This window comes from Pundamilia nyererei, unplaced genomic scaffold (assembly GCF_000239375.1).
Source record: "Pundamilia nyererei isolate P.nyererei 1_Seehausen unplaced genomic scaffold, PunNye1.0 scaffold00049, whole genome shotgun sequence".
In the NCBI taxonomy this organism is placed as follows: Eukaryota; Metazoa; Chordata; class Actinopteri; order Cichliformes; family Cichlidae; genus Pundamilia; species Pundamilia nyererei.
The window spans coordinates 1,831,804-1,857,116 of record NW_005187450.1 but is presented as its reverse complement, the minus strand read 5'-3'; the positions used below and the strand labels follow the sequence as shown (position 1 = coordinate 1,857,116).

Sequence of the window (25,313 nt, the reverse complement as noted above, 5' to 3'; positions counted from 1 at the left end):
GTGTGTGTGTGTGTGTGTGTGTGTGTGTGTGTGTGTGTGTGTGTGTGTGTGTGTGGGTGATATCTTTTGCTCCAGAATGTGCTGACAAACTGGTTAAGTGGGGTGTAGTCCCCAGTGGCACACTAAAGCGCTGTTTTTTAGTTTCCTTTCCAAGTGACATTATCATATTGCCTTCCTTTTCCCACTCCTAAATCATTTCTGAGTTCAGACTTCACTGATGCTGTTTAGAGTCTACCATTTGTAGGTTATATTTACCTGTACTCCTAAGGTCAGGAGGTTTATGAGATGCCGGCACATGATTGGAATTACACTGTGTGCAGCCTCGCGTTGAAGTTGCAGGCAGGCGCACAGCAAACGACTGACTGGTCCCCTGCATGAGCATGACACATGGATTTAATAAATCCTATTTACATTAGCATAGTAATTAAAATTGCGCATCATCCCCACACGGTGCATGTCGTCCATTCATGCTTATCTGACACACATTTCGATGCATTCCCATTCAGCGGATAAAGGAAATCTCAACGTGCACGCATGTGTTTTCACCTAATTCTCGCGTTTTCGCCAGACTCCTGTCATTTTCCCTGAATAACCACCCCCTCTATGAAAAATGAACAGTTACTTGATATGCATTATAAATAGCTGCTCTGTGATTGGACGAGGCCGGGTTCTACTGCAAGCTCTTCCGTATAGCAACAGACCCCCCTCTCCCCCCTCCCATCTCTTCTTTTCGCCTCTTCTTCTCCCTGGAATCCCCACCCCCCACCACCCCTCTCTCCTCCTCCCCTCATCTCCTTCCCTCTTTCAAAATGCAGACACATCTCGTCCTCCATGTGGCTTCACCATCTACCCACAATGCACTGGGTGCCGCCACTGGCTTTAGATGTGGCGGTGTCTGTATAGGGGGCTCCTCTCCCCTCTTCTCTCTCCTCCTCTCCTCTGCTTCGGCCTGACTCGCTCCTCCCCCGTCCACCCGGCACCCACTGCTGCGGCAGCATCTGGATGTGGTCGCCATAGCAACAGCAGCGGGCCTGACCCCACCTCCTCTCCCCTTCTCTTCTCTCTCCTCAAACACACACACACTCTCCCCCTAACGCAGACATACCCCTCCTACTCCCCCTCTCCTTCTCTTAAGCTTTTTTTCTCTCTCTCTGAGCGACTGGGTGCGTTTCCTTCCAGCTTGACCTGGATTTTGCGTGCGGCACCACATTTGCAACGCTGCATGTGTGACAGTGGTGATGATGAGACGCCAAGATGGATGGTCAACTGACCTGTTTCCAGGAACTTTTAGGGACAAGATGCCAAACTAGAAATTTGCTTCTTTCATATGTCCCTCACCATTGCCTTTTTACGACCCCTGTTCTGTCAGTGTTCAGTTTTTAAATTTGTTCTTTTACTGTTTTTCTAACCTCCTTCTCTTCTTTTTCTTTTTTTTTTATTGGTCTTCTCTTGCTTCTTATTCTCCTTATTTTGCCTCTCCTCTTCTATTTTCCTTCCCCCAGCCACTGCCTGCTTTTCACTTTCTTCTCCCTACCCATGTGCTTCAAGAAAGAAGCAAGGGCTGCAAAAAAAAAAAGAGGGTTGAAACAGAGTCAGCTGTATCCACCCTCCTCCATCACTGTACTCCACATCACACCCTGAGCCACTCTCCAAATCCCCCCTCTTCCCTCCAAACCTCCTTTATCACAAATCCTTGCCTCCTCCTCAGCTGATTGTTTGAACAACGCTCCCGGCATTGCGAAGGCAGATATTGCTTCATTTTTGTCACAATGACGCATGTAGCTCTTAAACACGTAGCACATATAGCATATTTCTGCTTTCTTGGCTCTCTTTGTAAAAAATTGCAGGCAAGCCAGCAGCAATATGCGCACATGAATCTGTAGACCCACTCTTTTCCAGACATGAGTCATAGCCGCCGCCGTTCATTCAAAATACAAACTTCCTTTAAGAAGGATGCGCAGAGCGCCACAGTCAATAGGGACAACTCATTTACCACAATAAAGAAATCGTTACAGTCATGGACCGTGTCGATTGCTACCATATGTTTTAATTTGTTTCTAAAACTGTTTTTTTTTTTATCTTTTAAAAATGAGATGTTTGTTTGTTTGTTTCATTCAGTATCATTTTGCTTGCAGAACTCAACACAAACACACAAGCACATGGTTCACCAGCCTCAGACACAATGTAAACAGACAAGAGTCTACATAGTATTAAAGTATCATGTCTTTATAGGACGATCAAGACAAAATACAGATGTACAAAATACAAATGAAGCATTTTTTTTAAAATGCAACTGAAATATATAAAATCAAAGGAAAATGTGCTTGGTATAAATTGAATGTACACCATCCATCCATTCTCATTCATTTTCTCCTTATCAGGGTTGCGAGGGGTGCTGGAGCATATCCCAGCTACCATAGGGTGAGAGGCGGGGTACACCCTGGACAGATCGCCAATCTGACTCAGAGCTGACACAGAGAGAAAGAAACCATTCACACTCACAGTCACACTATTGGTCAATTTAGAAAAACACCAATTGACCCAATCCTACTAACTGCATGAGGAAGCTGGAGTGCTTAGAGAGAACTCCACCCAGAAAGGCCACGGCCAGATGAGGCAACAGTGCTACCAAATTTACACCAATCAAGTTCATTTCACTTGACCATATCTTATAAAATGTAAAATTTCACACTGTACTTGTATAATAGAATTACATGGAAAATTTACATGTAATTAAATTAGGAGAAGCCTGTATTTTGGGTAGTAACAAAAAACATAATATACTGCATCTCAGCTGTATTTTGGACATTATGGAACATTTTGCAGGTATATACATACAGTGTGAGATACAACAAGTGACATATCAACATGAAGCACAGGAGTGGTTAAAAGGCATCTGATACTATTGTTGTTTTTGGGAAAAGAGCAAAACTGGCACACCTGTTGGTCTTTGGGGAAATGCTTCTTTTGTAGTTTTGTGAGGCTGTCTGTGTCTCTGTGCTTTCATATTTTGCCATATCTTGGACTGTGAGAGAGATTTATTTTGATGCATGACGTACGGCTGGGTGGGAGGGGATTCACAGGGAAATAGCAGCCATCAGGGAGCGTGCCTTGATCAAATTAGTCTTTCTAATTCAATCTGTTCACAGCACTTGGACTCTATCATGGTTTATTCACTAAGGTGAGCATACTAATTGGGCCCTTGCTCCTCTCTTTCCCTCTCTCTCTCTGTTTCATCTCTCACCTCCACCCCTCTTTCCCTTTGACTTTTCTTTGCCTTCTTTTTTTCTGTTTCATTCACCTTCAAATCCCCACCCACTCTGTCCTCAACTCATTTCGCCTGCTGTAAAACCTCTCCACCCTCTGTCATCATGCAGTAGATGTGGTGGACCAGCAGAGGGTGCTGAGGACAGGTTGCTTGGTGACTGGGGTGCACACACCGCCAATCCGACGTAACAGCAAGCTGGCCACCCTGGGGCGCATCTTCAAGCCCTGGAAGTGGAGGAAAAAGAAAAACGAGAAGCTCAAGCAGAGTTCCACAGGTAAGATGAGAACATGTGTTTGTATTTCCAGGTTTCGTACACGATGAAACCTGCAAAAAATGCATAATTTTTTATTTTTTTTATTTAAGCCACATAGATGAGAAGCACAACATAGTTCATACTAAGGAAAGACCTGATACACGTCTTTTAATCTTACTCTCACTGAATCAGATGATTGTTATAAGAGCAAAGCTGTAGGTGTGACATAATGTCAATTAGAATATTTTTTCTTGCATTGCATCACATATCAAAGTTGAATGTTTTAAACTATGTTTCAGTGTTTCACATCAATAATCTCCTGTTTTTTTACATCATATTTTTTACTTTTACATTTCAGTTAGTCACAGTGGTAAACATCAGATGTTGTTATTAGAAAACATATTACCAGAGTCCCCAAAGACTTGTAGCCATCTGGCTGGAATATTTTGCCTGCTGTACAAGAGAAAGGATTTTAAACTTTTTCATAATTGAATATATTGATTTGTTAGTAGAGTTATAGTTTCTATCTTTTAAAATCATTCATTTTAGTTTAGTTTTTATTACTCTCAATATTTGTTCAAGTCTCTTTTTAATAATACGGACAAGAATTTTTCAGCGGCCAGTTAAAAGTTCAGGGCAGACATTACAATTATAAACACTTTATGAAAGCAAATCACTTACAGTCATGTAGACATCCCGGTCTTACAACAATCCCAAAAGCTAAATACAAAATGTATAAAATTTCATTTATTAAACAATATTTAATATTTATAATATTTTGATTTATTATTTCTAAATTTTAAAAAAAAATTGATACCCACTTTTAATTGTATTTAACAATTTTAAACTTCTTTTCCTTTTCCTTAAAAAAAGGTTAATTAGAAACATTGTATTTTGTTTTAAAATATAAGCAGAGTGAGCAAAATTTGTATAGGGCAAATTAATAGCTGCATGACAACCATCTTCAAATTTCGAGGCTAAAATGTAATGGCTACGATATCAGATTGCTGCTGCTGCAAAAATGCATTTAATGTTTATTTTCTATAAATTTTATTAATTTATTTTTTTTTAGATGCGATCATAATGTTAGGATCCACTCAAAGTATACGGACCTTAATATTGATTTATCCCGAGTCACCTTGTGTGTCTACTTTTAAAAGCAGCATAATATTTGCTGAAGACAAGACTAAATGTGATGGCCTTGCTGTAATGGAGACTGATGTTGAATGAAGGTGACAGAAAGAGTGAATGTCATTTAGGGAAATCACAGTTGGTCACATCAGAGGTGTGCAGCAGTGTTTTTCAGCCCATCCTGCTGATAACTGCTCTCTGATAATTGTTCTTATCTGGACACAATGTCCAGTTAAGAGCTGCAATCTGATTGGTTATTCTATAAATTCAAAGCTAATTTGGAAGAACTTAAAAACGAATTCTATCTAGCTTTATATCACGTGTGTGTATTCTTATGGGTGAACTACTCTCACCAACAAATGAACTACATTCAGTTTCATTCTCCATTCACAGATGTAGCATTATCGAGTGGCCTTCTATGCCACGACCCAAACTCCCCCACCCAAGGCTGCTGCTCCGATGGTGCGGTCTTACTTGGAGGATTTGGGGGACCATTGAATCCAAACCTCACAGTAAGCAGTGTGGAATACCTTGGTCCTGAGGAGGAGCATCCCCCTTCAGGTAGGACAATCTCCTGCTGTACTCAATGTAAACTAATCAATGGATATTATGGAACTGCAAAAGCAACAGATGAGGGGGAAATGGATTTGTGAAGTGGACGTGGCTGGATGTCTTTAACCCAGCATCAAAAGATCAATAGGGTATAATGTTGCCGCAATTTGATAAAATGCTGTTTGGAGGGAAAAACAAAAGGAAGAGAGGAACTTTATTTTGTTACTTTCTCGCAAAAGCTCACAAATGTATGTTGACTTTAGAATTAAATTATTGGTTTATGTATTGCAAGATATCATAAGGAAAGCCTTGAGTTGGATGTAAACATTTTGCAATGCAAGTAAAATCCACTGTGCTGGCTTTCTCAAATGAAACTGAGATGCTTGTTTATGAACCCGTTTTTGGCACTTTGTACCAGTAGAGGGCAGCAAAGGCAAAGGGATTTTAATCGTCATGCTCGGCTGGAATAATTACAAAACTAGGGAAATTGTGAATGCTTGGATGTGTTTGGAACTGGTGCAGCAAATAAGTACATTTTGTTAATTTTTTAAAGAGAGGCTTTGGCAGATTTTAAGTGTCAAGTTTTTAAATCAGGCGGAAACTGAGGAATTTTCATTTACTTTGTATTTAGCCAAAGTAAATGAGAGTTTGCATGGTTTCTCCACACATATTAAGTATGATTTCTCTGTAACAAAAGTCCATAAACGAGCTGTCTCCAGCTTTTGGAATCAATCAAAATGACATTTTATATATATATACATGTGCTGTGAAACTCTTTGATTGAGGCTATTTGAATAAATGCCTTTTTTCCTCCTTCTTTAATGTTCTTCAGTAGCCGCTCCTTTCCAAGACTGTGATCGGGTGGAGGAAAATGTGCGACTACAGGAGGAGGAGGGAAATGAGGAGGTGCACCCTGCAGGGGATTTACCTGAGGGACTGCAAGACATGGGAGAACAGATGGAAGAGAGATCAGAGGAAGAGATTCCTCCAGGAACTTCCCCACCACAAGTACCTCCAAAACTTTTGCCCCAGCTGAGTACTGGAGATGGTGAGTGCTGAGTAAATAACTGTCATTTTCATCCACATGTAGTGGCGTGAAAACATATTTACCCTCTTCTTGATTTCAGAATTTGTTTTAGATGATCAAATACATTTTAATATTAGACAAATATACCCTGAGCAAATACAAAATGCAGTTTTTAAAGGATAATTTAATTTATTAAGGGAGGAAGGCGATCCAGCCTGTGTGAAAAAGTAATTGCCCCCTAAACAACCTTTGTTGCAAGAACTGCAGCAATCGAGCATTTGTGACAACTACTAGTCTCTCACGGTGGAGTGGAGCATTTAGCCACGTTGGAGGGTTTTTGGGTGGCTTGTTTAAGGTCATGCCAAAGCATCTCAATCTGATTTAAATCTGGACTTTGACTAGGTCAGTGTTTTTTGAGCCATCCAGAGGTACACTGGTGTGTTTCAGGTCATTGTCCTGCTGCATAGCCCAAAGTGTTTTAGCCTCAGGGCATGAACCGCTGGCTGGATATTCTCCTTCAGGATTTCCTTTACAGAACAGAGTTCATGGTTCCATCCATTAGAACAAGTCATCCAGGTCCTGAAGCAGCAAAGCCGCCCCAGACCATCACTCTACCACCCCCATGTTTGAATACTGTTATGATGTTCTTTTTATGAAATGCTGTCATAGGTTCACACCAGATTTTACTGAAAAAATAATTCAAAAAGTTCAGCTTTTGTCTCATCAGCCCAGAGAATATTTTCCCAAAAGTCCTAGGGGATCATCGAGATGTTTTCAGCAAATGTGAGACGAGCCTTTGTGTTCTTTTTGGGCAGCACTGTTTTTTTCCTCAGCACACTTTTGCCAGTTTTGCCTATTTTCTTATTGTTGAATCGTGAATACTGACATTAACTGAGGCAAGTGAGGCCTGCAGGTCTTCAGATGTTGTTGTGGGTTGTTTTGTGACCTTCCGCATAAGTTGTCGATGGGCTTTTGAAGTAATTTTGGTAGGCTAGTCACTCCTGGGAAGGTTCTCCACTGTTCCAGGTTTTCTCCATTTGTGGATCATGCCTCTCAATGGAATCCCAAAGCCTTAGAAATAACATTGTAACCCTTTTCAGTCTGATGGATGTCAATTACTTTCTCATCTGTTTCCAGATCACAGCATGATGGGTTGCTTTTTGAAGTCTTTTAGCCAACCTCACTTTGTCAGACATGTTCTATTTAAGTGATTTCTCGATTCAGCAGGTCGGGGTATGGCTCATATTTTTAGTATTTACTTAAGTTATATTTGTCTAATATTAAAATATAAAAATTGTTTGGTGATCTGAAACATTCAAGTGCAACAAATATCCAGAAAATTATGAAAATAAGAAAGGGTGCAAATACTTTTTTGCAGCACTGTAAGAGCTGTATAAAGCATATCTCTATCTGAACTGTATGCTGGTAAATACAATTGAAGCAAGATAACAAGCAAAGACATTTATTTTTAATAAGTGTAAATGTGATGTGAATGTACCCTTTAGAGTCAACACAGTGCAATGCAATTAAACACCAATGGACTATTTTTGGAAGATGTGCTTGACAGTGTTTCCTCCACCATCAACACCACTCAGTGGTGGAGGAACTGTTTCCTTTCCTTAAGTAAAAGTACCAGTACCACAGTTATAAAATACTGCGTTAAAAGTAATAGTCCTAGATCTTTAAATTAAGTAGTAAGGCGTACTGAATTCAAACTTATACTTTTGTCATAAAATATAATTCCATACAAGAGAGGTGCTCACATTTACTGATGGTCAGTTAATCAAATGCATGTGACTAGCAAAACCTAGCTGCTACTTATATTAATCAGTAAAAGTGTTTTTCACACACTGCTTCTGGATTTATGCATGTATTGTGCAGCTTTTGGTAAATGAATAATAACACACTATACCTGCCTGCTAAGGACCATATGAATTTTTTATTATGTCCTGATAAATTAAACCTTAGCACTGAAAGAGAGTGTACTTTCTTTTTCACATCACTGTGTGGTTCAATAAAAACTGCAGAGCACAAATATCAATCTCATTTCTTTGCACGAAATCCTTGCAAAAACCTCATTTCCTTCACACACGCCATTCTCTTGTCATATTTAGCAGATGTCAAGAAATAAACAAATAATAGAGAAATAAAATAATATGCTAAAGATAGATAAGAAGACATTAATTAACCTGCTCATCTTCATTTGTCAGATTCAGGTCCTCTATCACTCCCTATTCATCTGCCCAACTCCTACCTCCCCAAGGAGCCTCTACCCAGGGCCACAGAAAGTCTGGCCTCAATGACCCTGCCACTAAGAGGGCCTCTGGCCAACCCCTCAGGGTCCCCACATCTAGGCAATATGATACACCCTCCCATGCCCCCTAGCTGCATAATGGAGGAACTGCAAAGAGCTTTCGCTTCTAAGAACAGACAGGAGAGGTGAGTCTGAAGTGAACCCATACAGCTGTTTACATGTGATTTTGCCTTTTACCACTGCCACTGGATTGCTACAGAGCTCTTTTGTTGGTTTATCACTATTCTACTACGTCAATTTATGACTTCATCGTAATATAGTCTGCGTCTAATATACTGTGATAGTATTTTGTAAATTATAATGGCCTATAATTTCCTCAACTAAAATGTTGCTTTTAAATCCACTGTCCACATCCGCATCATGTTCCTCAGTGTCCACGATGGGTGTGAGCAGGGCTCACCCCCACGGATGTGGTGCTCCGACGGACGGCTCTCTCGCTCCTGCAGCTCGGACAACCAACACACATCGTCTCTGGGGGGAAGTTGTGTGGGGTTTGGAGGGTCTGACTGGCCCAAGAAGGAGGCAGAGGAGAACAAGGAGAATGTGCGGCTGGACCAGTGCTTCTCCAACACCTCAGGCCTCCCCACCGACTTGGACGGCTGGAACGAGTCTGTTATCTCTGGTGGGTTGGCCAATGTAAAAGTGCATGCAGAGTTTGCACATTCTGGTTTTGAACAGGGTGCACTTGTTTTACAAATGAAACATTTACACTCAACGGGATGAAAGTCTTGCATTTGCATCAATTTTAGGATTTTTGAGTAAGCTTACACTCATTATGGGCACAAATGTTTTGCTCATTTCAGGCTTTTAATGATTTCATTTAATTGTTCTTTTCTAGAGTGGAGTGATTGTACAGTATACATCTTTAATCGCTTTAAAAACAAGAATTAGATGCACAAGTTTGAATTCATTTCACATTTTTTTTCTAATCCACACTGTCCTGTTCCACTTGTTCTTATTCACATGTTGTGCATGATAAGGAGACATGAGGGCTTGGTTATTGGTGATAAGAAATACCTGAACACTTAATTTTCAAGTATGAACTTTACCACTGTCTTATACTACACAGCAAAACACCCAACAAGTTTCTGCCCAAATATTTCCAAACGCCACTGTAAACAATTATCTGTTAGTGTGGAGGTTTGGATGAGATAAAGTAGCCATTGGCAGCCATTGTTAGGATATGAATAGGAAGAAATCCCTTACAAAGTTCTCCAAAGTTTAAAAATAAGTGACAGCGCTCTGTGTTTTAATGCTTGCATGCGTGGTTGTAGGCACACTTCCTCGCAGGCTAAGGAAGGAGTTGCTGGCTTTCAAACTACGAAACAGGCCCAGCAAGCAGGAGCTGGAAGACAGGAATATCTTTCCAGCAAGGAGTGATCAGGAGCGCCAGGAAATTCGCCAGCAGATTGAGATGAAACTCGCCAAGTAAGCTATGAAATATTCTTTTGACTGCTGTCTGTGGAGTATTAGTGATTAATTTGTCATAATACCTGCAACAAAACCTCGGTCATTTTAGAAAAAGCAGTTTAGGTTATGTAGGTTGCCTTGTGAAGATATCTTTTAACTCAGTAACATCAACTTTGCTGGGGGGTTTTAAAGCCATGGTTCCATATTAGTGTCGTGTAGTCTCCATGTAATTCATTATGTAACAATGCACTGTAAGCCCAAAAAACATCTGGGCAGTGTCTTTCCAGGGTAAACGTATATTCTTAATTGCCTGGGTTACACAACAGCTAAGAGTAGGTGGAGGTGTGAGATAAACATTGGCTCTAACTGGATTATCCGAGTCTTTTGCACAGACTTGATTTATCTTGCACAATCTGCTCAGATTGCTTATGTGTAGTTCTTTTTTTTTTTCTTACTAAAGGTCAGTTCTTAGTTTTGGAATGTTCTGTTATGTTCTTAGTTTTGAACTTAGAAGTTACCCATTGTGGTAATAGTACATCTATTCAAACAAGGCCAAACTGAATAAAACAATTTAATATATTCCGCAGAATAAAAAATGTACCAGAAATTCTTAGATGCCTTTAAAAACTTGCCACTCTTCAGCTTTCTGGAATGCAACGGGTACAGACAGACAGTTCTTCCAGGAAATGTCTCTGTACAAAAGCGCTGCCAGGACATTAATCTTTTTTTCTTTTCTTTTCTAATGTAAGTGAGAAACTTGATGTTCAAAGACTAACAGCGGAGGTCTCGTGTCACAAGACTGGGGCTCTTTAACACAGCCGTATCAAACAGGGGCACGGCACAGTGTTGCATAACCCACTATGCAATAACTCCCAGCCAAGCGCAGAGTGCCACCCACACTTTCTAAAGAACAAGATCTACAGTCTGTCTGCGGGAGAACTAATAATACTCCCGCCTCCTCATTTTCTTAGATTTACTTGAGGAAAATATATTATTATTTGGGGGAGAGGAAAACAGGTTTAAAGCATTCTCGAGCAAAAACACTCTACTCAAAGGTGAGGATGGAGCATGGCTGTAGCTTACATAAGTGCTTCAGGGTCTATATTTCAAGACGGAGAAGTTCCACTTGTAGCACAGCAGTTGTTACATAAAGACTTATATACAGAGCACTGGCTTTTGCTGAACTTCTCCTTCTTGATTTCATTTTGTAAAGAATTTAGACAGCCATAAATCAAAGGTGCATCAGTGGGGATACCCAAAGCAGTCTTATTTGGGTGAACCTCTGCACTGCCCAGGTTTGTAGAATGATCTGGGTTCAATACAATTCATATGAGTTAAGCGGCAGAGAAAAAAAATCTACCTCTCTGTACTCATGCTGAATGATCATCCATTCTGTCAGTGATAGATGACCTTTCTATCTTTAGAATCGCACCACCTGGCACTTGTGCTGCAGTCATACTGTGCTGTTTCCAATCTTAGCTCCTGACACTGTTCAATAATGCATCTCCCCATGCGCTCCCTCCTCTCCATAAATGTCGGGGAGTTATAGCAGCAGAAATAATAGCAGGAGGGGGTGGGGGGTTTGCTACTGTACTTGAAACATGAAGGAAGCTTGGAATGGCCAATTTCGTCTCCTTGTTGCAGTTGGCAGCTGAAACAAAAGATCGAGCGCCTCCATCAACCACACATGGGCGTTTCTATTGTTTTGATTTTTTTTTGTATTCCTCCCCCGGCAGGCATAGTTTGGTTTTCTATTTTAACTCATTTTCCTGCGAACATCTCAACTCAAGTGTCTAATGGAGATCCCTAAACCGATGGGCGTTTATGCGTCATTGCAGTATTCTGGGGGATCCCTTTTAAACATCTTACTTCTTCTCGTTCAGAAAGCGGTGGGTGATGTAGCGTTACAGTTATGAGTCAGAGTGTGGATATTCAGGGTTCCCCAAAATATAAAATCTCCTCACTTGAGAGCAGAGGGGTAATGTAGCTTTCGTGATTCATACATCTCACAAGGAAATCTCATTTGCCCACCAAAATAGCATCCAATCTTGACAGTAATGTGTTATTTATTCAACTCACCCACAAAGACCAAAAAAATATAATTAAGGGGCTGTTTCTAAAAATAGCCACAGCTTCTGCATAAAGCGCATAGGGCTCTTTCTGGAGTAGTGAAATCCCCTCCCCTGTGTTACTAGGCAGAAGAGAGAATTTGTGCAGGAAGACTGTATTGTCTTAAGGATACCAAGTATCGTTGCTAAGCAACAAGGCGATCAGGTCAATAATAGTGTGGCTGGTGGCATCCACTAGGGCATTGGAAGCGATATTCCTGTTCCATGTGTTTAAAATGTAATATCCTCGGAGCTGTGGGAATACTTTGTCTTTGTTTATCGAAGAGTCATGAGGCAAAGAAAAGCAGCACGTTGGGCTGTTTCCCCCCAATGAGGTTTTAAGATATTGGCATTCACACAAATATACATAAAAAAATTAAGTAAGGCTTAATAAATACATATGTGTGCATGTATATGTTTATAAAGATGGGATCCTCATATTCTGATGGAACAAAATGCTGTAATCATTGTAGACACCCTTCTGCTTTTTGTTCCATTTCTAATCACACGTCTCAGAGGAGACCTCACCAAGGGAGCCAAGCTATTGAATAATTCCTCATGCGACTCCACGTGCTGTGTCTGGTCACATGTTAATTAACAAAGACTTGTTGCTTGGATGTACTCATTATCCTATGCAGCGTTGAGTAAAAACACAGAGAGCATCTGAAAAAATAAAAATCACACACCAGATTTTTCCGCTATCTTTTTTTTCTGCCAGTTTTGTGTCCCTTAATTAAAAGGCATGTCAAGAAAATGAGTTTGCGCTTAATGCTCATTACACAGTGCAACAGAGACCTGCATAGTTTGTGCATGGATGGTGAAAACAGATCTCTCACAGATGTGGTTTTCTATTGTATTAACAGACTTTTAGAATACAACAATTTAATTGGCTGCTATGTGCCCGTCTATCCAGCGATAAACATACAAAACCTCATTCAGCTCGTTCTATGTGACTTAACTTTGATCTGTTACAGAACAAGAACTATAAAGAGTCCAAATATTGGTTTGGTCAAAAGGATAAAGAGAGCCCTGCTGTGCTCTACCCTCTCTGTCCTTTCCACCTGTAGAGGTGCACTGTGATGTGTGCCGCACGCTGTCTGAAGCTGAGCCCTTTGTATAAATAATAAATGTCAGCAGCAGCAAAAGATATTGAACTTTGAAGACCTTTTGGGCTCTTTGATGGTGATGGGTCAGCATGTGGGAGCCTAAATTCAGTCATTTGAGCACCACCACTGAGAGATTGTATTATATCACAAAGTAAATTATGTTTCTTATAACAATATTTCCTCATTTAAAAAACAAAAACAAAATAGGAAAAACTGAATTCAACTGGTGCAACAAAGAGGGTGAGAGATGACTGTGGCAGTAGTCCAGCGCACATCAGGAGGAGGCTGGGGATGCCTTTAGCGAGAGCCCGCTATGCCCCGCCTTCATTAATTCGGCATGCAGTAACCAGGGAGACTGGGGGGAGTCGCGCACCAGCAGCTCATCACGACCCAGTTGAAAAGCGCGTGTAGCGAGTAGTAGAGAGGACAGCCTTCACTGCTGCGGCGTTGTGCAGCAGATACTACCGCATCTGAGATGCAGCACACAGCACCCGAGAAATAATTAGCAGACTTCTCAAAATAATAATAACAACAACAAAAAAGGAGAATTAGCTTCGCTGATTGTTCCAGATGTGGGGAGCGCCTCCGCTGAAGTCTCACAGCCGCGGTTTGGATGCGAGATGGAAACATAGGGGATTCCTCTCGAGAACGCGCACAGCGAAGAAGCTGCAGCCCGTTTAAAGAGGACCGGACAGGTTATCTGAAGATACGATGGTTCAAAACGTGGTTTTGGTGTTTCTCCGCAGGAGGCTGAGCCAGAGACCGAATGTGGAGGAGCTGGAGAGTCGGAACATTTTGAAACGTGAGTTCAAACACCGCAAAACTACTCCCGAATATTTCACTCACAGCGAAGTATCTCACAGAGAGGCATGCCATATTTAATACATCAAGCGCGTGCACTAATCAGCGCAGTAAACAACGCATGAGTACACTTTTTTCTTCATTTTTTAAAAATTTAATTATGAATTTTTAAAAGGAGCTGTTTTTACTTTCTTAGAGAGAAACGACCAGACAGAACAAGAGGAGAGGAGGGAGATCAAACAGCGGCTAAACAGAAAGGTGAGACTCCGTTTCTATTAAATACACTGTTCTGATGCTCTGGTTACTTCAATGTAAACAACAGACGGTGACAAATGTTTGGCACCTTCTTGTCTCTTCCAGCTCAACCAGCGGCCCACGGTAGATGAACTGCGGGACAGAAAGATCCTCATCCGCTTCAGTGACTATGTGGAGGTAGCTAAAGCTCAGGACTACGACAGGAGAGCAGACAAGCCCTGGACTCGTCTGTCGGCAGCAGACAAGGTATGTATTGGATAGTGCAGTCACATCACGTTGATCTCTATGTCTTATTGCCACCACTCACTCAGGACTTATCGCCAAAATCAATTTCACTATGTAAGTCAGTGGGATTAAACAAATACCCAACATCTTTTCCCAAATTCCCCATTGACCTATTACTCAGGCTATCCAGCACTGCAAGTTGCTGTTATCAGCTTATCTCACAAAATCCCCTGTCCTCTTTAAACTTTTTAGCCTGATTTTATACACAAATATATATATATTTCTTTCTTCCTGTTGTTGCTTTGCTGCTTGATGCACTGATGCATTTTTTTCCTCTTCCCAACAGGCTGCAATCCGGAAAGAGCTGAACGAGTTTAAGAGCACCGAGATGGAAGTGCATGCCTCAAGCAAACATCTAACGAGGTCAGCATTTGGAAACGCCTGCCTGTGTTTGGAAGAACATGCATGCATGGGTTGATGCTCTATTCTAAGCTGCAGCAGTCTAAATTTAGCTCTCCTTGAGCATACAGAGGTGCATGCAGGAGCTAAAGATAGATGGGAGTGCTATAATGGGGAGGGGGAGGTTGTCCTCCAGAGAGTTCTCACTACCAGGTAGCAAAGCATGATGAAAGGCCACCGTGTCCTCGGCTTAATCATGTTTGAAAAGCACGAGACCTCGTGAGTTGTAACAGTGACCTAGAGGGAGGGTAGGAGTGTACGTGCCTGGCTTCTCAGCACTGTAAATGGCTGTGCTAAAAATAGAGCCACAGAACTGATTAATGGCTGCAATAACAGAAGGGCATCTGGTAACAAAGGCACCCTCTTGCTCTCACCATTTATTTCTATTCCCTTTCTTTCTATATGTCTCTCCAGGTTCCACCGACCGTGAAAGTGTGGAGTTTCTTCTGTGAAGAAATGCTGAGCTTTGACATTTCCTGAAGCTGCTAGAAGCTGCTCAGTGGCGACAGTTCAAAGAGCCCGGAGCCTTTCTGTCTTCGGCGCGCCTTTTTTTAAGAATCTTCCGCCACCCTTGACCATCATATTATCAGTATGAAGTCACGGGTATGGGAGAGATGATGATGGTAATGTTAGCACTGGCGTGTCCTGGAGACTGCTGAGTGCCAAACGTGGAAACTGGCAGGTGGAAGAGACTTTGGTGGAGCCTCTGACTCTCAGGACAAGAGCAGAGTATTAAAAAAACAAAAACCAAACAATCTTGTCATTCAGTCATTGTTTTTTTTTCTTTTTTTTGTACTAATTCATGGACTCCTGACAAGATTGTGTGAATCTGTGTAGTGGGAAGAAGTTGTGCATGTGACCAGCTTCACCTTTTCTTAACTGATGAATAATGTGTCAAGACTGTGTAAAGACTGTGCAGCGTGGGGGAGATGGCATTGGGGGTTGAATTTGATATTAACTGTACATACAGTATGTCAATCAGAATGGGACCGTCGACGTCTTCACTGAAAAGAGAAATACCTTTGTAAGCACTTACTTGTCTTCAAAATACAAGGCCTTTTTTTAAAACTGTGCTGCCTCATTTATTTTTAAAACAACTTTATTTTCATTTAACAATATGGTAGAGGAGTTATTAAAAAACAATCAATACAATTAAGATCTTGAAAGTTTACTTGACCATTTCTAGTACTTAACAAGCTTCAATGAATAAATCAAGAATTAGGGTTAAAAATAGAGTCAAGTCAATGAATAGCATGGGAGAGCTTACAATAACACCAAAACTTATTCAATTTATAAAAGCCATAAAATAACACCAGAACACAACATTTCCAATCAAATCCCAAACACTGGAACAAAGCACCATTAGAATAAACCAAAGACATCTGCATGGAATCAAAGCAGAATCCAGAAAAACAAACACTGCATGAAAATACTTTGACTGAGCACAGCAGAACTGCCTAGGACAGCACGAAACACACAACCTGCTTTATTGCGTTCCGGGACAGTGTTGAACTCAAACCCGGCTCCCTCATCAGGGGAAGAACAAAGCATGCAGTCCTTTCTTGACTCTCTGGAGCTCTCCCTCCAGCTATAAAGGACACAAAGAAACATTGGAGAAAGACGCTTAATTTGAGATCTTACACAACATCATCTGAGTCATACTTTTCTTTCAATGGTACGTGTTTATGCACAAGCTTTCACAGAACCATTGTTCTTTTGACAGAGTGATGGACACAACATTAAAGACACACAATGCAAGCCCAGTTCTTCTCTGTTTCCTGAAGTTTCACCTGTTCATACTCACCATCTCACTGAGGAATTTGTCCTGAACTGACTTCATGTCTTTTCTGATCGTGCACATCTGAAAACAGCACAAACAGCAGCAGGGTTTTTGGGAGTGGTAATAAAGAATATGACACAGTCAGGACACACAGGGGGAGAATAAAAGAGATAGCAAAATGTCACAAAGGCCACTCAGCAAAAGTCATATTTGATAGACAGCTTGACAGGCAGATGACCTCTTCTAAATTAAAACACATAAACACTCATTATTCAAAGCTGAATTTTGAGTTACAGCTACAGACTGCACTCAAGCAACACAATGAAGCAAATATTAGATATACTGTGAAGTCTATGCATGAGGATCACACCTCAGATGTGAATATTCTCTCCTCATACTCCAAGCTGTTGCACGTGTTACTCTGAAGCGCTCTCTTCAGGAGCTCATTTCTGGAAATAAGGAGACAGACAACCATGGAGCTGTATATCTGATTTCTTTTACACATTTTTTAATATTTTCGTGGCTATCGTGTCACTCAGGATGGAACTACCAAGATAACAAAGAACAAACGACAAATTAGTGACACAAGTATGGACTGCAGAGTATTGTGGCTAAAGGACCCATTTAATACAATCCCTTCTCAGATTCGAGGAGTTAGCAGCATAATAAACTGCATATGGAATTTTTTTAAAACAGAGGGCATAAATGGCAATTAATAAAATATATGTTTATCAAAGGAACAATACTGATATTGGTTTCTCATATACTCACTGAGTGACGAAGTCAGACATATCTGAAACGACTGTATAGATTATGTGTGTTAATTACCATATGGGGGAAGTTGATAAATGGGGGTGCTTTATTTTTATTTTCAGCTACTAGCAGTGTAACTATGGAGGGAATGCTTACGATAACCCCAGCTAAATGATAGTAGGAAGAATAGGATGTATAGGACGTGTATTTAGTTGATGATTTCAAGCTTAATGAAAAAAGCTTTTTTCAAATCAAAAGTTTTAATCTTTCTTCCAACAGAAAAATTAGATAATTCTGTGTATTCTTCTTTAAACCTGAAAGGACACCATTGATCAGAGTGTGGAAAACAGAATTATAAGACTCTTTTAGTACTCAAACACACACAAACACACGCTTTAATTTCACCTTGTGATTTCCTGCTTCTGGTAAGAATGGAAAGCCGTCATCTGTTTTTTCCAGTACATCTGTATAAGGAAAAACCATTGGCACTGGTCAAATCTACAACAGATCATCCTGGCGGCAGGTATTATTCAACAGAACATTGTATGGCTGGATATTTTGTTTTTAATATCGCTTTCTGCATTTTCTCTATGTGGCAGACAGAGTCAGAATAACCTACGGTGAGGTCATTATCCATGTTTTTCAGCACAGTGTCATCCTGCTCCAATTTGTGTATCTCTTCCAGGAGGACCTTCTGAATCTGTTTAAGCCTCTGAGTCCTGTAGAGAGGACAGACAATTAACCAGAAAAGTAGAAATCTACAAGGAAATACAAACAAAGGTTACAGTGCCCTATCACACTCATGAAAGACCACTGTAGGGTTGTAGCCAATAAAACATAAAAAGGATTTATTAACACAGCAAACTGACTTCTAACTAGATTTCACATTTGCTAAGGACCCCTGTGTGAAGAAGCCCAGATACACATTTTTTTTTGAATAGATTATTCTGCCAAATCTTTCTTTTTCATATTCTCCAGTTATGAACACACAAGAGAAAATAATTTAGGTTAAAATAAAATGATCACTATAGATTCTCACTTGCCTTTCAGGACTTCTCTGTTAGTGTGCTATCGGCCATCTAATTAATTAAAGGTTGGCGATAACAAATGTTGCATATTCACCGAAAAGATCAGACTTATAGTTCATTTACACACTGACAAACTAACTGACCTGCATTTGGTAATTTGCATATTAATGGAAGAGACGTGTTGCTGGACGGTCTTCAAAGACTGCTTGTTGTAAAGCTCCATCATGCTGTAACGTTTCTGAACATGAACATATATGGTTATGTAGCAGTTTTGTAAGTAATCATTCAACAGCAGTACACACTGCTGTCTCAAATACATGTTTATCACATACTAGATTTCTCACAACATTAAGTGTTCCTTTAAATTGTGAACACAGCACAGATGCAATGTAGTGTGCAGCACTATTCTCTAACTATGTTGTATGTCTGGACACATTTCCAACCTGGAACTTCTTCTTGAGCTCCGAGCTCAACTGCTGACACATGTTTCTTGGGTTTACAGCAATTTCTGGCAAATCTAAACCTTCATCAATGTCCACGTCTCCATCTGTTACTTCACCCTCCCAATGACCAGAGGAAGACTTCACCTGGCTCAACTCATCCACAGCAGGCACCTCAACTGTAGGTAACAAACAGGAACATTAACATATTAGAAAGGACAACATTAGAGTCAAATTCTGATTCAAGAATGTTTCATAGTTTTTTTTTTACCAGATCTTTTAAAGATGCCACTGATATCTTAAATATCCTCACTACATCCTAAATCATATAGTTATAAAAAAACAAAGATGTTTTGACTGTGCTGCAAGGAATATTTTGACTTCCTGTGTATCTGTTTTACATCACATATAATTTAACACCGTCAATTTAACAAAATAGTTCCAAAAATACATTCAGATAGATCACCTTAGATTAGATTTGGATGTAGTAAAATCCTGATCTAAAAAAAAAAAACACATGAAGAAACTTCCTGTGCCAAAGTTGAAACACATATTAGCTTGTCTGATTAAGGCATGTGTAGTTAAGGTTTTCCTGTGCTTATCTATGTAAGAGACTCTGAATATGTCTTACACGACTTGAATAATTTCCGTGGCTTCAAATGAGGAGAGTGATTCCCTCTCATCTTGCTTCTCATACTCTCTTCTGTCTCCTCGTCCTCTGAATCACTAGACAAGGAAATGTGGCGCTTGCGGCTGGGCCCTGTTTCAAAAATCAGATGTGACAATTAGATAGGATGGCATTTTATAATGAAGCGCAACTTTAATTTGGTGCAGAGTGGACCTAACAGTGGAATTAAACTGTAGCAACCAGGAAATTTATAGCAACCCCCCCCCAAAAAACAAGTTAAACGTTTATTTTACCTGAAACATGAGACTGTGCGAGTTTTGAGTCTTGGTCTGACAGTGGCGTCATCTATCAGGAGGACAGTAATGAGTTAGTTAGTTTGAGTGATTTAGTGTTCTTAAAGTTTTTTTTGTTCTTCAGCTGTAAAGTTACATTAATCAAAAAAAGAAACCAAAAATCAGTAAAGAGCCAATACCTCTGCTTTAACAGATAGAGCCAGGGCAACAGTGGGACCGTCCTTAACTTTGCTGGTGAGTACTGATGAGTTAATAGATGATAAGCTTAGTGAAATCTGGGATACTGAAGACACATTACTCAAACTACAGCAGTGGCCATGGCTAATTGTGTCATTTGGAAATGGTGACTGAGCAGGAGAAGGCAAGGGTGGTTTGTCCAGCTCAAGGAGTGTGGATGTCAGCAGGGGTCGAGTGGACAAAGGAGAATGAGGTGCTGAAGAAAGATGCTGTTCGATTGTACTAATCTGGAAACAAATAGAAGATTGAAGGTGGCAGAAAGTGATGAGAAATAATGTCAAAAAAAAAAATATGGTAACTCGTTTTGTGGTTAGCTAATGATCATGTCTGCCATAGATAAGTGACAATAAATGAAAAAGACATTTCACACAATGCATGAAGAAGCACAGATTAAGTGCTGCAAAGCCATTATCTGCTCTGTACGGCATTAAGTAGGTCATTTCAATCATCATGTGCATTTCCCCATAATTAAAAGATCTATTTATTAGGAATTCCTCACATGGCTAACTCATAAGAATGGCTTCGTTTAGCCGTAGCCATCTCATGTTAGAGAAAATAACTGTCTGGAGTAGAATTTAGCAGTTTGCAAATCAAACTTTCCAGTTGCTTATAAAGGACAAGGTTCAAAATAAGGTTTTTAAGGGGAGGGAGTTATATTTTCAGTCATCCCTATCCACATTTTTCTCGGACAGTCTGGGAATTTCAGCTTAAGTCATGCTTAAGTCAGTGGCCTACGTTTTTACTTCAGTGAAATAATAACTCACACTATGATTCAAGTTATGCTACTGATTCTCACAAGACTGTTGACTGACATCAATAACATCTATGCAGAGTTAGTGCATGAATAGCTTAAAGACCTGACAAAGATGCCAAAATGAGTGTATAAACAGCTTTATGGTGAGTCCAGATGAATTTAACAACTCAGACAGCCCACGGCAGATCGCTACAGATGTGCAGTATACTGGACTAACTTTATACAAAGAGGAGCGAAGACAAAATTAAATCAATAAGGCCTCCTCACTCTTTCCCTTCTGGCCTTTTTGCTGAGTTAGGTGTGACTACCCTTTCCATCTTACTTTGTTATTTATTTTCTTTAATAACAGAACACCACCCACACTGGAATACTCCACTATTTGCTGAAGCAATGTTCAGAAATAAAAAAAAAATGCTTTCAACTCAACAAATTAGAAAAAACCCATACTCATATATTTTGCACTGTGCCGTTTTTTAGGGTGAATGTGAAACAGGTATTTTTCTACCCTAAAACACTTTCTTTCTGTTTTAACCCTTGACAGATACCTTACCACAGTGCCATAATATGTCAGAAAGGTGATGTACCTTTGCTGCACTAAGTTCAGTCGGAGGTGCAGGGATTTGTCCTCCAAGTGAAGTGAGAGAAGGGACAGACTGCTTAGAATGAGTCTTGGATGAGCCATGATTCTTTTCTGCAGTGTAGAAAGAACACTTGCACATTTCTTTACTTCTGACTTTAGGTTTGGGTAGCAGCAGGACTGGCGAGGGGGTGTCTTGGCAAGAAGGCTTAGGGGAGGCAGGCAGCGGGGATCCCCGCGGGGTGAGAAGAGGGGAGCAGGTCAAATCCAAGGTTGGGACTGACCTATCAGCAGCTGCGGGGATCCAAAATAAGCACAGATGTTCAAACAGCTGGCTTCAGAAGTTGGACAAAGAGTAGAAGGTCAATATACACAAGTTCCTCTACATAGAGGTTGGAGAGCAAAAGGTTTCTTTATGCAATGCTTTACATAAAGTGTTTAGAGTGAAAAGGTTTCACTGCCATGGAAACACACATTGCCGGCACCAAATTGTTTCACAGGGTTTTATACAAATATCTAACAGCTGATAAAGAACCAGCGTTACAAAAAGGGGGTTTTGTGTGAAGAGTATAATTTTTTACAAATATAAATGTTAAGAAAGATAACGAGACTCATCATTATGACTCGGAGTAATACGTTAAGTTAGCGTTTCTGACGATCTCACCTTTTGAGAGTCAATGTTTCTACATAATAATGAAAATCAAAGATTACCATCCACTCTTCTGCTGAAGAAAAAATATGTGTCACTAAAGGAAAACTTTTTTTTTCAATGTTAAAATGGCTATTAAGTATAACCTGATTTCTGAAAAAATTGCGATGCAGTGAAAAATAAAAACATAATCCAATGATTTGAAAAGTTCATAAACCCATATTTAATTCAGAATAGAAAGAAGTGAAAAATGTATCATTTTAAGACAAAATTCAAGTTCATTTTGAAATGAATTTCAGATGAACCTGTCATCTTTACTTCTGAGAAATGCACTTTTTACCCCCAAATCACGTTACTAACCTGTGCCAATCAATCTAATTAAGTGCATAATCTTTCTCCAGTGGTTTCATTTTAAGCACACTTAGTTTACCAGCCTTTTATTGCTTCCATCAAATCCAAAATGAGCTATTATTTTTCATGAAATAGTAAAATATCTCAGTTTAAACATTTAATATGTTATTTTCTGTGTTCTATTGTGAACAAAATATGGGTTAATATGATTTACAAATCACTGCATTCTGTTTTTATTGACATTTTACAGTGTCTAAGGTTGTCAGGGGGGAATTGGGGTCATGATACATGTCACCACTGTGATGGAATTAACAAACCATTTGATCAAACATTAAACATTAAATAGACATTAGCAGCTGTCCGAGGGATCAAATGGCTCTTATCTAACTCTGACGCTAGAGAGTCGTTTTTTATTGTATCTTACATCTCATCTTTTCCATGAGAGGAGGGGATGGACGGAAAGAGGTCTGGCAAGTAACCCAGGAATCCTTCAATGAACTCATCTGTTCTTGGGCATTTGTCTTTTTCAATTTTGAAGTTTCTTGAGGAACATTTTCAGGCCTCTGCTGGAGAACAAAGTATGTTATTTATGACAACATATTATACTGTGAAATCCATTCAGAAACACAACCTGCAGGTGAAGATTTAAGACCACAGCATATTCTCAGCTAAATACAGCCAAAAAAAAATTAAATTTCTCCTTTTGACGTTAAATAATAAACTACTGAAATATATTCAGATCAAAGACTGTATAAATATGATAAACATAGCTGCCAGGTCTGATAAAAAAAAATATTGGAGTTTTTCTAGTGAGTTTCTGGTCTCAGCTGATAGTTTAACGTCTTTATAAATTGCTTTCCCCTGTTGAGTCAAAGGGGTAAAGCAGGGCATGGTTTAGGGACGTTCTACCTTGTAACTGAGAAGCTGTTAGCCTATGAATGTCATCGTTTCTCATTTAAATTTACCACTTGTTCATGATTGCTTATACATGTGCTGTGTAAATTCTATAAAAATCAAACATGATCTAAGTCTGAATTACCCATCTATAACAAATAAGTGTATAAACACTTAGTATCTGCAAAGATGTAAAGCTGTGAGTTGAAGACAACAAGTAATAAGAACATTTCTGTGCAGAACTGATGTCCTACCTTAAGTACAGAAGGTTTTTTAAAATCTGACTGGTTGTTGTTGCGTTTTCTCCTGTAGGTAGCAGCTGCTCGCTCAGAGGTTTTCTCATGCTTCCTCTGCTGGTCTATAAAATATTTCTGTTGAAATTCAGAAGAAAAATAAATATGATATTGCTCCAGCCATTTCTCACATAACCACTTAGTAAAGATGACATTAAACACAAATGACCTTGGAAGTGGCTGGCTTCTTTGCGCATGGGTTTATATTGTTTTCCATTTGCTGGGTGCTGTCAGTCTTTTTCTTCTTTTTTTGAGTTGCATGAACTTCCACGGTTTTCGCAGAGAATGAGTACTATTTATAAAGAAAAGAAAGGTGCAAAATATACATTATTATTGTTGCACTGGCTTGAAAGTTTGTTTTTTTGTCTTTTCACCAGATGAAATGTGTATTTTTAAAACTCACTATGGTTTAGTGAGTAGTTTATTAACACTGTGACTGAGAAATATATTTTCTACACCTGAGCTTAAAATTGTATACCTTTAGAGTATTGAAAGGACGGCCATGAAAGTCCATGAAAAAAGGCATTTTGATATTCAATATAATGTGTGGAGGAAGGATGAAGTTTGCCTTTTTACACTATATATATTTACAAAATGTTTTAATAAACATGTCTGCTTCATCTTTTGTTTACTCTTGACACTGTTGCCAATAGGATTACTTAAAAAAGCAAAGTGGTACCTGTTAACCGTTTAAAAAAACAAAAAACAAAAAGCAGTAACAATGCTTAAAAAAAAGAAGTCTGTCTCCTGCCTTGGTAGCAGGAGGATCCTCAGGTTCTTCTGGCTGACTGTCATCAGTATCTGGCTCTTTGTAGCTTCTGGTAGAGGCGGCTGCAACTCTCTTGGGCCTCTTAGTAGCTGCATGTTGTCTGCTAGGTGCTGCTGCTAGCTTTACTCTCTCCTTTGGCTGACCAAGGTCCCTTTTCATGCGGCCGTTTTTCTGATACAACAGTGACACACTGTGGTTACTTAAAATAGTGCAGCTTGTAGCACACAATTTACAAAAACATTAATCATTCCTTACCTGAGTTGGTTTGTTATTACCCAATCCAGCTCTTGGAAAGGTTGGGACTAAATCTGGAGATTCAACTGTAATTAAACAAAACCTGTATGCAATTACTGATGTTTTCAAATAATTTTATTGGCATACAGTCGTGATGCAACAATTTTCAGACTTTGAGTCTGAATGTAACTTTAATGGCCTACCAGAAGCATGGTGTGGGACAGGTCTAGGTTTGATGGGCGCCTGCCTGGAGTATTTGATAACCTTGGGCTTGGACTTTGTGGCTGACTCTCTCAGCCAGCTGAGATCTGTTGTGGCATTTTCTGTGTCTGTGTCACTAAACAGGTGCTTTTTTACATGCCCCTTCTTCTGTAACACAGAATACAGCAGAGGACAGACATGAGTACACAAGCATGAAGAAAATGTTTCCACAAACATACAATGAATGCCTACTTTTGCCATAGGCTGCTCTTTCTTGGTTGTGCTGAGGAGTACTGGGGAGTGGATGCCACTGTCAAACAATATGGGAAGTATAGATTTAAGAAAGATTTGTAACAAAATATTAATATTTAAGACAAATAAAAGTCACAGAACATTCTCAATGGGGCCTACTTGCTCTGTATGCCACAGGTGTTTATGTTCTCCTTCTAAAATGAAATAAGTGAAACAAGACTGTTAACTTTAATCCTGAATTTTCTAAGTTCTCATGCTGATACATGTCAAT

General features: G+C 39.7%; 2 protein-coding genes across 4 annotated transcripts in view; one reads left to right on the top strand and one right to left on the bottom strand.

Moving 5' to 3' along the window:
• phactr3a (phosphatase and actin regulator 3a) overlaps positions 1-15,977 on the top strand; it is a 33,066-nt gene extending 17,089 nt beyond the window's left edge. Inside the window, exons 2-12 of one of the 3 annotated variants that reach the window (XM_005732954.1) lie at positions 3,381-3,542; positions 5,046-5,213; positions 6,037-6,252; positions 8,442-8,670; positions 8,917-9,167; positions 9,820-9,973; positions 13,916-13,971; positions 14,167-14,228; positions 14,331-14,471; positions 14,797-14,873; positions 15,324-15,977. In XM_005732954.1, coding sequence (XP_005733011.1) covers positions 3,381-3,542; positions 5,046-5,213; positions 6,037-6,252; positions 8,442-8,670; positions 8,917-9,167; positions 9,820-9,973; positions 13,916-13,971; positions 14,167-14,228; positions 14,331-14,471; positions 14,797-14,873; positions 15,324-15,339 — 1,532 coding nt within the window. In that variant the 3' untranslated portion in view covers positions 15,340-15,977. Of the gene's footprint in view, positions 1-3,377; positions 3,543-5,045; positions 5,214-6,036; positions 6,253-8,441; positions 8,671-8,916; positions 9,168-9,819; positions 9,974-13,915; positions 13,972-14,166; positions 14,229-14,330; positions 14,472-14,796; positions 14,874-15,323 lie in introns of all 3 variants that reach the window. The other 2 variants (XM_005732953.1, XM_005732952.1) reach the window with 2 other exon arrangements.
• Positions 15,978-16,012: 35 nt separating this feature from the next.
• sycp2 (synaptonemal complex protein 2) overlaps positions 16,013-25,313 on the bottom strand; it is a 17,352-nt gene continuing 8,051 nt past the window's right edge. The window contains exons 11-29 of the mRNA XM_013910790.1: positions 25,202-25,236; positions 25,043-25,100; positions 24,793-24,958; positions 24,611-24,675; positions 24,338-24,526; positions 23,756-23,878; positions 23,548-23,664; positions 22,824-22,962; positions 21,407-21,693; positions 20,011-20,295; positions 19,832-19,883; positions 19,542-19,670; positions 18,914-19,089; positions 18,614-18,708; positions 18,062-18,161; positions 17,848-17,906; positions 17,060-17,138; positions 16,714-16,770; positions 16,013-16,497 (exon numbers count right to left, since the gene is read on the bottom strand). Of these exons, the coding sequence (XP_013766244.1) occupies positions 16,441-16,497; positions 16,714-16,770; positions 17,060-17,138; positions 17,848-17,906; positions 18,062-18,161; positions 18,614-18,708; positions 18,914-19,089; positions 19,542-19,670; positions 19,832-19,883; positions 20,011-20,295; positions 21,407-21,693; positions 22,824-22,962; positions 23,548-23,664; positions 23,756-23,878; positions 24,338-24,526; positions 24,611-24,675; positions 24,793-24,958; positions 25,043-25,100; positions 25,202-25,236 (2,268 nt within the window). The 3' untranslated portion in view covers positions 16,013-16,440. The remainder of the gene's footprint in view (positions 16,498-16,713; positions 16,771-17,059; positions 17,139-17,847; positions 17,907-18,061; positions 18,162-18,613; positions 18,709-18,913; positions 19,090-19,541; positions 19,671-19,831; positions 19,884-20,010; positions 20,296-21,406; positions 21,694-22,823; positions 22,963-23,547; positions 23,665-23,755; positions 23,879-24,337; positions 24,527-24,610; positions 24,676-24,792; positions 24,959-25,042; positions 25,101-25,201; positions 25,237-25,313) is intronic.